Source organism: Oryx dammah, unplaced genomic scaffold (genome assembly GCF_014754425.2).
Source record: "Oryx dammah isolate SB20612 unplaced genomic scaffold, SCBI_Odam_1.1 HiC_scaffold_11, whole genome shotgun sequence".
Classification (NCBI taxonomy): Eukaryota; Metazoa; Chordata; class Mammalia; order Artiodactyla; family Bovidae; genus Oryx; species Oryx dammah.
In genome coordinates this window covers 8,895,624-8,909,580 of record NW_024070195.1, presented here as the reverse complement: position 1 = coordinate 8,909,580, position 13,957 = coordinate 8,895,624, and the positions used below count along the sequence as shown (strand labels likewise).

Genomic DNA, 13,957 nt, shown 5'->3' with positions numbered 1-13,957 from the left:
GGAGTGGAATCGGGTCCATGTGTCTCTAGTCCCTTTATTTGATTCTCTGCTGCATGATTTTTTTATGTTTGTTTTTGTTGTGGTAAAGCTCAATATAAAACATTTTATCCATATTTAACTGTACAGTTCAGTGGCGCTAAGTACATTCACATTATTGCGCAACTCTCCTCATTATTCTGTCTCAAATTTTCCGCTTTCTAAACCGAACCTCTGTCTCCAGTGAACAGTGAGTCTTCGCTCCCTCTCCCCACCCCCGGGCCTCTGTCTGCTGCGGGATTTTTTCTAAGATTGTTTGAGGCCCTAAAGTTTTGGATGTTTTGCTTTAGAAGGACACATCTCACCACAAGACAATAGGAATCCCAAACCTAAAGGAAGTGTGCGTGTGTGTGCGTGCACACATGTGTGCGTGTGTGTGTGCGTGCATGTTTGTGTGTGTGCGTGTGTGCGTGCGCACGCACGCATGTGTGTGCATGTGTGTGTGTGCGTGTTGCTCTGAGAGACGTGTGGATGCAGGGCTGTGGGGCCAGCCCTGCCATCCTTCTGGTAAAGTTGTGTGCCCGGGAGTGCCAGGGCACAGGCTGTCCTCTTGAGGTTTACAAAGCGGAGCCTAGGCGGGTGATCTTCCCGTTAGGAGTCAGCCATGGCTGCCTTGGCGGCGGGCAGCCTTTGAGGGCAGGCAGCCCTATGCCTCTTCCTGACCTCCTCAGTTCCTGTCTCCCTGGGAAAATCTATTTACTTTCACAGCAAAGGAAGGTCAGAGCCTTGGGCTTAGGGAGGTGCCTCTACTTATTATTTCCTTTCTAACACGAAATGGGGAAGGCTTTTCTCTTAAGAGCCCACCCCAGCACTTTCTCTGGGAGTGGCAAGAAAGGCGAGGTGCTAAGTCATGAAAATCAGGAAGGCACCAGGGTCCTACGGTATTTCCGGAGAACCAGACCCGAAGCCCAGGCTGACAAGGGTGATTTGGAGGGCAGGGACTTGTCTGCTTTCTTTGGGAAAAATCCCTACACACAGTCCGTGGCATCTGACACACCAGACTGTGGGCCGTGCCACCCCTCTGCATAGATAACACAGGCTCCCTTCCCATGGCACATGATTCTGGGGGTGAGAGGAACGCTCTGCGCCACATGGACACACACACACACGCACACACGCACACACGCACACACACACACACACACACGCACAGTATCTGATGACTGCAAGTCCACGGTTAGAGTGGTACTTCTTCAGCCTATGTCCTCGATTCTTGTTAAACTGCTAAGGACATTGGAGTTTCAGGTTCTGGGCATTTTGGAAGGGCAGACAAACCTAAGGACTTTGAGGGCGGGGTCTAAGAAGTAGGGTTGAGGAAAGATTGTGTGAAAGAGAGAAAATAAACTGTGCTTTATAGATATATGAGGGGTCTGCTAGCTCTGAGTTAGGGGTTCCCTTGAAGTTGGAAGCTATATCTTATTTTTTTTAACAATACATTAATCCAGAAAAGAGGGGATATATGTATACATATAGCTGATGCACTTTGTACAATAGAAACTAACAACACTGTAAAGCAACTATAGTCCAATAAAAAGAACCCAGTACGTTATAAGGGTTTCCATAGGGCTTCCTGGGTAGCTTAGCTGGTGAAGAATCTGCCTGCAATGCAGGTTCGATCCCTGGGTCAGGAAGATTCCCTGGAGAAGGGACTAGGCTACCCACTCCAGTGTTCTTGGGCTTCCCTGGTGGCTCAGATGGTAAAGAATCCACCTGCAATGCAGGAGATCTGGGTTCAGTCCCTGGGTCGGAAAGATCCCCTGAAGGAGAGCGTGGTAACCCACTCCAATATTCTTGCCTGGAGAATCCCATGGGCAAAAGAGCCTGTTGGGCTACAGTCCATGGGGTCGCAAAGAGTCAGAGATGACTAAGCGACTAAGCACAGCACAGGAGTTATCTTATAACTTACGATGGAGATACCTATCCTGCAAAACCCTAGGGGGCCATCCATGAGCTAGGGATATGGGTACAGTTTTGTGAATTGATCTTATTGAGAGAGAACATAGCTGTCAACAGAATCATGAAGTCTTGGGAAAATGGACAGGAAGGCCTGGCAGTGGAGCCTGAGCCTCAGCAGCATCACAGGTTCAGGGTTGGTGGGGCTTCTCCCAGCTCCCCGGGCACAACGGGGGCAGGTCCGAGAGCTCTGGGACCTTGGCTTTGAAGGGCCCTTCTGCCATCACAGGAAGTCTTTATGACTCCTTTGGCCCTAAAAAAACCCAATGTTTCTCTGACCATAAAAATACAAACTTAGAAAATGGTAGTGAAGAAAATAAAGAGCAGTCTTGATTGTATTAATTAATTAACCGCTGTAAACATTTTGATGTATTCTCTCTTTTTTTGTCCTTTTAAGAGAGAGCTGAGATCATAGTATGTCGATGAATAGAGCCCTTTCACTTAACATGACCTCATAATCATTTTGCTTGTCACTAAAAAGTCTTTATGAGCATCGCTTTCAATGGTTGCACAATCTTCCATTATGCGGCTGTATTACAGCCTACTTATACATTCCTCTATCGGGCACTTGCATTGTTGTTAGCTTTTCACTTTAATAAATAATACAGTGAGAGGCATTTTTGGGCAAGAAACTGTGATCGCATTTTAGAGGATTTCTTTACAACAGATTCCTAGAAGTCTCTTCTGATTTTTGAAGATACAGTATTGTGTGTCAAGACGTTGCCAAGACCCATCTGTAAAGTGTGGACATTGAAAAGGACAGTAGGCAGAGACATGGGGCTAGGCAGCAATGCTCACTGGTTTCCGGCACACACATGCATACTGCTAAAGTGCTGTGGGCATTATGGAGACCTAAGAAATTAGAATGCCCAACCTTGTTCCTTGAGGAAGCTGCTGTCTCTTGTGGGACCACAATATACTTAAACAGTACAAAGGAAGAGATGCCTATATCTCAGAATCTTGGGAGACCCATGCATGCTTTTTTCTGGAAAGGGAGTCAATAGCTTTCATCAGTATCTTTTCATCTACAAAGCTTCAAAGAATTACCCATGAGTTGATTGCTTTGGGTATGTGGAGGGGAGTGGATTATTTTTCTCAATTTGTGTTTTCTTTTACTATTTTATCTTATAGTTCTTATAGTAGAAAAATCAGGTAAACTTCTTTTTTCATGTGTCATTAATATGACCGGTAGCTGAGAAGATGGCCATCAGGGATCCTGATTTTGCAGATGATGAGATAGGGTATAGGAATGGCCACAGCTTGTACCCAGCAGGTGTGAGGCAGATTTGGGCAACATTGTGTCACCTGTACCTGTGGTGGCCTACTAATCTGTTTACATAGAAATCTGCTCCCGCCAGCAGGAGTCCAATGCCGACAGGATCATATTATCAGAACACGATGTCACACAAGTGCTCAGGACTTTTGGAAACACAACCTGGTGTTTCCTTATCCCTCTGCTGGAGCCTCAGTCTTCACCTGGTTGCTCAGAGTTCTTGCTGCTCATTCACAGTCATCAGGAAAGCCAGCCCAACTCTGCTAATGTAGAGGAGGCCAAGAGATGCGGTTGGTGTGTGGGCTCCATGCCTTTCACTTGGGGCCAGAATTTGATGTACACTTGGAAACTGACAGCCACCGATTGTATTTATTTTCTCCAATCTGTGCTGGGCACTTCCATTGCTCCACTTGTTCTTCCAGTGGGAAAATGAGAGCCCCACGTGCCTATAGCCTTGCCCAGGCATTTCCACGGGACAGACACTCACAGTCGTAGGTCTTCCACAGGACCCTCTTAGCTCAGATGGAGGGCAGTGTTCATGGATTTTGTCAACTCAGATTCCTGTGGTCGAGACAACCGGGATGGGTGTGGGTCTCATTGCGCCATCTCCCGTGTGGCCTGCCCCTTGTCTGTGGCTGGAGTGCTCCATAGTGGGGGGTCTGTGTGCAGAACATGACCGCACAGCAGAGACCTCATAGGAGGCAAGGTGCCTTGTTTCAGAAGCTCCCCAATCTGGCTTGCTAACACATCTGCATAATTTTTAAAATCATTACTTTATTTTTTTGAGTCCCAGATGACTGTATCTCCAGGTTCAGCTGAGTTTTTCTCCCCTGACCTTTGACTTTATCTTGGAGTAAAATTCTCTTCTCCCTTCACTCTCCCAACCTTTGATCCTTTGTCTTCTCTTGATCCAGAACAGCTTAGTTTCCTAAAGGGCATCCATCTCCCTGGAGCTTATGTACCCAGTATAGTCATGGTGCATGCATGCTAAGTCACTATAAGCATAATTCTTACTTGGTCTCAACTCCATTGCCAGAGGCACCAACACTCCAGTCTCCCCACAACCAGACAAGATGAGGGCTGAGTCACCACCACCCATGTCTCAGATATAAGGAATATCTGCTCTTCTCATAAGGAACTGGAAAACATTAAACAAACATATCTGTGACTGCTGCCAGCCCTAACCCATAATGCAAAATAAACAAGACACACAAAACATAATCCTTTGTTGGTGGTTGTAGGAGAGACAGGTAAAAACTTAGACTTTTGAAGTATGCGATTAAGAAATTCTTCCTCATACTTTATCAGACTCACATTGGCCATGATTTCATCTTTATTCCAGTTCTGTCCAGATAAAAATACTATTCGCTACACATATTTTTAATAAAAATTATATTTTACAAATAAAAATATGTAAAACATTTCACATATAACTTTTGACAAAATATATTTTATATGTAAAACCCATATTGTGTACTTTAATAGAACATTTTATATTTAAATATTTTAATTTTACAAATAAAACTATATATGAAATGTTACAGATTAATATAAATAAAATATTAAGTGAAACACCTGATATTGGCAAATATTTAAAAATATTTGTAAAGTATAGGCTAGCTAAATGTATGAAAATAAATCTTAATATTTAAATCACTGTGATAGTTTAATACTAAAGTAATTTGACTTGAATATTTAAAGTAATGCTGAAACATATAGAATGTTATTTTTGTATAAATAAAAGGTGTAATAAGATGTTTTAAAATTGTAATAAGAGTAGTTAGTCATACAGGGAGGTCAACCCCAATGCTCTCTGTCAACCTAGGGGGGTGGGATGGGGTGGGAGGTGGGAGGGGGGTTCAAGAAGGAGGGGGCATATATATACCTATGGCTGATTCATGTTGATGTTTGGCAGAAACCAACACAACTGTTGTAAAGCAATTCTCCGCCAATTAAAAATAATAAAAATTTAAAAGATAAATAAAACTTTTAAAAAGGATAATAGTAGCTCAGCTGGTAAAGAATCTGCCTGCAATGCAGGAGACCCCAGTTGGATTCCTGGGTGGGGAAGATCCCCTAGAGAAAGGATAGGCTACCCACTCCAGTATTCTTGGGCTTCCCTGGTGGCCCAGACGGTAAAGAATCCGCCTGCAATGCAGGAGACCTGGGCCCGATCCCTGGGTCAGGAAGACTCCCCTGGAGGAGAGCATGGCAACCCACACCAGTATGTTTGCCTGGAGAATTCCATGGACTGAGGACCCTGGCGAGCTACAGTCCATGGGGTCGCAAAGAGTCAGACACGACTGAGCGACTAAGTGCGCGCACGCACACACACACACACACAGACACACACAGACCCAGGCAAGAGTACTGGAGTGGGTTGCCATTGCCTTCTCCAGACACACAATAGCAACTACCAAAAAAGAGTAGTCCCATTCGCTTCCTGGGTCATGAATGGGGACCAGGGGGCCACAGCTCCCCTGTCTGCCACTCGGCGCCAGCGTCCTGATGTGGTGTTTGTGCTCCGCCCACAGGCATCGGCAAGAATGTCATCTGCGACCGCGCGGCCACGCCGCTAGACGCCTTCCGCATGATGTCGGCCGCCCACTACTACCCGAAGCTCATGAGCGTCATGGGCAACGTGCTGCGCTTCCTGCCGGCCTTCGTGCGCATGAAGCAGCTCATCGAGGAGGGCTACGTGGGCGAGCTGCTGGTGTGCGAGGTGCAGGTGCACGGCGGCAGCCTGCTGGGCAAGAAGTACAACTGGAGCTGCGACGATCTGATGGGCGGCGGCGGGCTGCACTCGGTGGGCACCTACATCATCGACCTGCTGACCTTCCTCACCGGCCAGAAGGCCGTCAAGGCCCACGGGCTGCTCAAGACCTTCGTGAAGCAGACCGACCACATCAAGGGCATCCGCCAGATCACCAGCGACGACTTCTGCACCTTCCAGATGGTGCTGGAGGGCGGGGTGTGCTGTGCCGTCACCCTCAACTTCAACGTGCCTGGCGAGTTCAAGCAGGACGTGACCGTGGTGGGCTCGGCCGGGCGCCTCCTGGCCGTGGGCACGGACCTGTACGGCCAGCGCAACAGCGCCCCCGAGCAGGAGCTGCTGGTGCAGGACGCCACGCCGGTCAGCAACTCCCTGCTGCCCGAGAAGGCCTTCAGCGACATCCCCTCGCCCTACCTGCGTGGCACCATCAGGATGATGCAGGCCGTGCGCCAGGCCTTCCAGGACCAGGACGATCGGCGCACGTGGGACGGCCGGCCGCTCACCATGGCTGCCACCTTCGACGACTGCCTGTACGCCCTGTGCGTGGTGGACACCATCAAGCGGTCCAGCCAGACGGGCGAGTGGCAGAACATCGCGGTGATGACCGAGGAGCCCGAGCTGAGCCCCGCCTACCTGATCAGCGAGGCCATGCGGCGCAGCAGGATGTCCCTGTACTGCTAGCCCGGGCTGGGGGGACCCGGACTGGGCACCCGGCGTGACCCAGGCCTCCAGCCAGAGGATGGGGGTGGCGGACACTGGGGGGTGGGGTGGGAGGAAGGGAGAGGTGGCCTCGAGGAGGCTAGGGGCCGGGAAGCGGAAAGGGGCAGTGTGTGGGAATGGGGTCTGGGAGGCCGAGCCCCTACCCGGATGAGGGGCCCCAATCGAGAATGAGTTGGGAGGCTGCCTCTCCCTGCCCTTCAACTGTGAGCAGCCGGGAGGGATGGTTGGCCTCTGCACTACATCCATTGCGCTACCAGCTCTCCCCCACCCCCAAACCCGTCTTGGCCTCCTTTGCAAGCCAAATGCCCCTGTGCAGTCAGGGCCCCTGAATCCAAAAGGTGAGCTCAGCGGGCAGGAGAAGGCGCATCGTTAGGTGGCCACGCCAGCCACTTGGTCTGGGGAGAGGCAGGATCGGTGGCTAAAGAGAAAGTTCAGATTCCAGGAAGCCACTTACAGGGTCTGCGGGGGATAAAGTACTTGTAGCAAAGTATACAGCTTTCTTGAAGGTTGGGCCCCCGAAGCTGGAGGGAGGAGGTGTCTTCCTAATTGACTTAGTGCCCTTTTCCTGGCCTGAGGCCAGGTCAAGGAGTGCCAAGAAGGGCCAGCTGAGAATCATGCTCCCTGGAGCCAAAAGGTGAGGGCAAGGGCCCCGAAATAGACAAGGCAGAGAAGAAAATTTCCCTTCCGATGTGTCAGGATTGAAAGCCCACAAGGAGCCACCTTGTAACTATTTCCAGTGCAGTATAGGCATGGTTCTTTCAGAGGACTGAGGAGATAGCAGGATGGAGGTGTGGGTCTGACCACAGGCTCCTGGGCTGTTGTCCAGGCCCCGGGGCAGCCGTGAGCCCCAGGCTCGCAGGGACAAGTCCCCAGCAGAAGGGAAAGTGAGCCAGCCCTGCGCCCATCTCTCCTGGCAAGCTGGGGAAGAACTCCTAGGAGAGTCCCCCACTTTGTGGATTTTAAAAGGGAAGCCTTCAGGTTCACACAGATATAGTCGTCTTCCCTTTGGGGAGAAAAATGTCAAGGCTCTTTTCCTTAGTTTGGACCTTTGTTCTCATGCATCAAAAAAGTGAAAACTTTTGACTAGGTATTAAAACAAAAGGACAACAAGGAACATTATCTTCAGTATTTCTAAATGGGGTTTTAGAACCCTCTGAGGTGTATAGTTTGCTTAGGCTTGAGAAAGCTAATATAGGAAAAAAACATCTCCCTCCCCTGGCCTCCTATCCCTCTTATCTTAACGCCCTCTGCTTACTGAGCTTTTACTGGAGATGGCAAACTGCAGGCTTGGAGCAGGCGGTGCCAGAGGGAACGGCCAGAGACAGACAGACAGACAGACACACACGTTTATAAATGCTCTCTGCCACCATTGTCACTAAAATCCCTCTCAGGAATTCAGACCTGGTCTTGAAAGAAAGCTTAAGTCAAATACATTTTGAAAATGAGGACTTATCCTGCTGTTTCCTTTTCTTAATTCTTCACCACACATAGGATGTTTGTTGAGGTTGGCTCTTGAGAGGGTTACTTGTAAGTCTACGGAGTCTGTTCACAGTCACAGAAACCCAGCTGTCTTTGGCACACAAGTAACATTTGGAGTCTTTTCAGATGGCCCGCAGTGGAACTGGAAGGGAATGTGAGGGGCTGAGAGTGCACCCCAGGCTCTGAGCAGACAAAGTCTCAAAACGAACTAACTGTCCGATCAGTTGCTCCTCCATCCTCATATGCTTTGCATCCCAGGCTGACCCTGGGTGCGGTGGTGCCATGTCCAAACACCCCGGGAATGTTGGTATTTTCTAGCACAGAGGAGTAGGAATCATCTTCCTAGAAAGAGTTTCCCTGCTTCCCGGGCCTTCCTGCTATGTGGGAGACTAGTCGGCTACAACTCTCCATCATACCATTCGTTCCTTCTCCATTGACAGAATCAGCATGCCAGCTTTTGTAGCGAAGAGCTCAAAACTAGAAGTTTGGTAGCATAGAAGTCTTCCAGTGAGAGTTTGAGTGGAAGGCCATGTCATGGACTTTTGGGGTTCAGATTCTCCTAAATTCCTCTCTGGATAAATAGCTTTTGTAGAAATGGAGTGGAAAGAATTTTTTTTTTCTAGTTGGCCCAAAGGGTTGGGATTGAGGATGAAAAGAAAGGAAACTAGTGACCCTATTGGTCTCGTTTTTCTAAGTCATTTATAATCTAAGTAGGGCTGTTCCTGGCGCTTCAGTTTTGTTTCTGTATTTTAAATACTTGGAAGTTCTTTTCCCCACAAAGATCTCTGAGCTCTGTGATGAATATTTAGTGTCTAAAACAAAAATTCTCATTTGAGGCTGGGGTATATGGAAGAATACATATTCTTAAAAAGCAGCATGAAAAATAGTACATGTACTCAAATTTTATATACTAAAATGCATGTGATAGGTAGATGCAGGAACAGGTAGAAGAAAAGGCCTAAATGGTTCATTTTGTTAATAGAAAAGCTACAGTACATGGCTTTGTTAGTGCTCCTTGGCCCCAGTCCTGTCACTTGCAAAGACTTTATTAGGAGCCACAATATAAAGTTGAAATCTCCAGCTCTCAACAACATTCTCTAGGACTTTGCCCCAGCCCAGCACCCCTAGTAGTACCCTCAGGGGACTGGGTGGGTACCCTTGGCTGGATTGGAGCTTAGATGAAGCTTCTGGAGTCATCCAGCCCCTCTCTCTCTGCCTTGTTGAATGTGTTTCAAGGGTCCAGCATAATGGAGGCTCCATTTCAGGGTCATCATAGTTAGTCCCCACTTGCCTGGTTCATCCCCATCATTGTTCTGGGGGGCCTCTGATGTTTGGCTCATGCCAGAGATGTTCCAGATTCTGAGAGAGGGTGTAAGGGGTGCTCACCCGGTGCCCACAAGTGTTTGGGAATGCCCTGTGCTTATTTGGAAGGTTTGGATTCTCTGAGTTTTCTCTTGGAGAGTTGGTGACCCCTGTCGGCTCCCCCTGTGACTCCTCCTCACCCCCCTGGGAGAGGTGTGGCAGGGGACCTCAGGGCCTCCTCAGCCCACCTTGGGATTCTAAGGGCAGTCTTGGCCGACCCCAGCTGAAGCGGAAGTTCTCCCAGGCCCTATTTCCCTCTGCAGAGAGCCATCTCAGTCCTCTCGTGTGTGCCCGCATTTCCTGATCACCTGCTGTGTTTAGGGCATTTTAAGTGTGGTGGTTTAGTTGCTCAGTCGTATCTCACTTTTGCAACCCGGTAGACTGTAGCCCACCAGGCTCCTCTGTCCGTGGGATTTTCCAAGCAAGAATACTGGAGTGGGTTGCCATTTCTTTCTCCAGGGGATCTTCCTGCTCAGGGATTGAACCAGGGTCGCCTGCATTGCAGGTGGATTCTTTGCCAACTGAGCTAAGTACATTCTCTGACTTAATCCATAAAACCACCCTATAGTATTGGGTATTGTTAGTCCCATTTTACACATGAGAAAATTGAGACTGAGAGGACGAGTCACCTGCCCAGGGCCACAAAACTATGAAGTACAAGGCAGGGTGGTCACCTGAATCCAAAAACCTTCCTTCTCCTCCAAACCTCATGGCCTCCCATGAAGGAAGGTGTGCACCTCTGCAGTTCTTTGCTGGGCAAGAAAGCACTCCTTGTTGAACCCTGTTGGGGACTGTGGGGTCACAGTGATTCGACACTGTGCCCTGCGTGGGGCTCCCCTCTGTGGCTGTCAACACCTCCCCGTGGAGCTGGGTGTCACATTTGCTGTTCTGCCAGAAGTTTCCTTGTAGAGCTGCAAATAGAAGAGTTGATTTTTCTTCCTCTTCCAAACTGGAAATATCACTCAGCTTCTTTTAAAATCAACTTCCTAAGTTGATTTTGATGGCAGGTGATGAAGCCAACCGCAGAGCTGGGGACTTTTAAGAAGTTGTTGGCTGATTATTACAGGGTTGTGCTCTTGCTGATCCTAATAACATAGGAAAATGTCTCTTCTCAGGGAGCGGGGCGTTGACAGTGCATCTGACTTGGATGTTAGTACCTGAAGGCATTTGTACCTTTAGACTCTCTTAATTCTTGATCTTGTCCCATAGCCGCAGCTGCTGAATTGGACCTGTGGTCAAAGATGAGGTTTCTAATTGCATCACTTTTATCCTGGTGGGTATGGCGGAATGGGGGAAATTCAGCATTGGTTGGGGTACCCTGGGGAGAAAGTAACTCCAGCTGCAACTGAAGGGACTTCAGAGCCAATATATTCAGTAGTTCTTTTGAATCTCCAAGAGGTTGTTGTTGTTGATATTCAGTTGCTAACACATGTCCAACTCTTTGCAACCCCATGGACTGCAGCACACCAGGCATCCCTGTCCTTAGCTATCTCCCTGAGTTTGCTCAAACTCATGTCCGTTGAGTCAATGATGCCATCCAATTATTTTGTCCTCGGGTCACTCCCTTGTCCTTCTGCCCTCAATCTTTCCCAGAATCAGAGTCTTCTCCAATGAGTCAGCTCTTGGCATCAGGTGGCCATAGTGTTGTAGCTTCAGCACTAGTCCTTCCAATGAATATTTGGGGTAGATTTCCTTTAGGATTGACTGGTTGATCTTCTTGCTGTCCAAGGGACTCCCAAGAGTCTTCTCTAGCACCCCCAGAGGCCAAGTAATGTTAAAAAAAAAAAAAAAAAGGAACTGAATATGCCACTTCTCAGCCAGGACTGAAACCCCACTTTTCTGACTCAGGATCCCATCCTGCCTCCTGCAGCATCTCAGAGCACTCAGATGGGGAGAGGGAGGCCCACAGCAGTGACACGACTTGCCCGAGGTCCCAGGGCTAGTTGGTAGAAGAGTTGCAGTGAGAACTGGGGCCTGCAGCTGACTGTATTCCCTGAGTTCTTAAGCTGAATTCACTTAAAAAAAAATGTCTCAAATGTAGTCAGACTAGCTGTTTAGAATTTCCCATTGTGACTGTAATGTGAACAGTGGTCTATAATTTGTATTAAGTCTGGCGAGGATGGGGAACATACGTTCAGATGCTCACCTCTGAGATTCCCTGAGGCCATCTCTCCTAGGCCCCGCCCTGTGGGTCCAGATCTAGGCCTTGACCAGCTTAGGACTCCTGTTCCACTACCATCTCTCCGTTTTCAGGTGTCCAAAGCCTGCGGGTCACGGGGCAGAGGCCACGACCCTGGAGAGTTTCTTTTTTTTAAATCAACTGTCAGAGCCCCGCACTTCAGTTCCCTCTGGGGACAGCGAGACAGGTAATGAGACAATGCTTGTCTGCAGCTCCTAGGTGCCCGTGCAGCCTGCCGCAGCCCCGGCGGAGTATCACGCAGGGCAGCGCCCCAGGTTTGAGGGGACAACCCTGAACTGGCCGTTAGGACTTCTCCCAAGAGGTGTGCACACCTTCAGTGCTGCTCTCAGAGGCGATGGGCTAGTGGTGTCATCAGAGTTTGGAGGTGAAGTCAGTGAGCACCGCGGACCTGAGTGACCACACCAGTTTCAGCAGCAGCAGGCGGTGGCCTACTGACTTTTTCTCTGCTACATCGTGGCTCCTATTTGCTGGAGCCCTTGAGAGGGCCGCCAGAGCGTCTGGCTCTCAGTCAGGCTCCTACAGCACTGCACTACTGAATGCTCTTGAATCCATTGCCCTCGTCTGTGCACGGCAATAGTGAGTAGAGGGATGACAAGACCACGTCACGGGTAAGGGCTCTCTGCTTGGCGTGGCAGCCAAGCTTGCCGGGCTGGTGTGAACAGGGCCCCCAGAGCAACCCTGGTGTCTGCGGTCTTTCCCTGTCTGGGTCTCTGCTGGCCCCTGTAGCCATCACAAGGGCTATTTTGCTGTTGGCGGAGCCCTGAGGTTTCTCCCCATAAACCCGATGACTGCTTGGTAATTCTTGTCCGTGGCTGGGAAACAAAACCCAAGCTGGCGACCTACCCTGTTCCTTTGCTGCCCTTTTCTGTGTCCGGCATCCAGCCGTGTTTAGTATTCTGGCCCTGTGCCTTGCCCAGGGGAAGCAGAAGTTTCTAGTGATTATGGCTTTCTGTTTGTTGCCTGGTGCTTTTACTGTGTTATATTTTTTAACCAAAATTGCATCTGTTTGGTTGTCAGTGTTGAGTATGTATTTATTGTGTTTTACAAACATGAGTATATATATGTATGTATATGTATAAAAAACTTATCTATGAAAAGTCAAGGCATGTAAACTAGATATTTTAAAGAGCTATTTATCAAGGGGAAAAGATGTGTGTTATAAAGTAAACAGAGTCTATATTTTATATATAATGTAGATAGCAAAACATAGCTTATAAATTATAGAAGGTTTGGGTGTTCTTTTTTTATTATTAAAGCAGAAAAAAAAAAGGACATTGTATGCAACTGTTCTTAGTGTTTTACAAGCTCAACTGCTGTGGGTGGTGGCCTTCCCTCCCAGGCCCTGGGGATGAACAGTCTGTGCTCCAGGCCTGATGCCCGTGTTATGTCTGCGATGCTCTGGGGGCCACGGCTTACCATCCCCCCACCAGCTGGCATGTGCCACTTCAAATGTGGCTTCCTGCTGTCCTCCCCAGTTGACGTTGGTGGGATAAAGGGTGGAAGTAGCAAATAAAGATTGAAGAGAAGATGTAACTCCAGCTGCTTTACTGTTTATTGGACGCAGGTCCTCTAGCTGATGAGCTAGGTACCTGGTCGAATTGTGGGCTGTGAAGCAAGAATGGGGGTGGGAATGATGCACTTTGGAACATCTGGCTCAAATCCTGATTCTAATTTTGAAAACGTGGACATGGAAGGGAAATAACCTGCCTAAGGCCACTCGGAGTGTGTGTGTGTGCGTGTGTGCGTGTTGTGTGTGTGTGTGTTGTGTGTGTTGTGTGTGAAAGCCCAAACCCAGGCAAACAAGATGACAACAGAGACCTTAGACTGGAGAGCAAATTTTAGGATTCTCTGGTTTACCAAGATCTTAACACTTCCCACCAAGCTCTATAAGACACATTCAAACAGGCTCCATTGACTCTTTACAAGAGCATCTTTGCTTTATTCTTAGCAGCATTTAAGGGCCACCATCGTGGACTGAGGTCAGCCGAATCCGAGATTTGTGTGGATGAGGTCTCTCGTGGCTAGGCTGGCCTTTCCACCCTCTACTGTCTTAGAGAACACACAGGTAATTCTTCTGGCCCATGCTTTCCGTTCACGTAAAAACAGGAAATAGCAAGAAATAGACAGAAGCTGAGATCTCATTGTTCATTTCTTCATGAGC

At 48.6% G+C, this 13,957-nt stretch overlaps 1 protein-coding gene across 1 annotated transcript in view; it reads left to right on the top strand.

The window, feature by feature from the left end:
• Nucleotides 1-13,329, top strand: part of GFOD1 (glucose-fructose oxidoreductase domain containing 1) — a 102,642-nt gene extending 89,313 nt beyond the window's left edge. Inside the window, exon 2 of the mRNA XM_040249254.1 lies at nucleotides 5,797-13,329. Within this exon, the coding sequence (XP_040105188.1) occupies nucleotides 5,797-6,716 (920 nt within the window). The 3' untranslated portion in view covers nucleotides 6,717-13,329. The remainder of the gene's footprint in view (nucleotides 1-5,796) is intronic.
• Nucleotides 13,330-13,957: the final 628 nt, after the last annotated feature.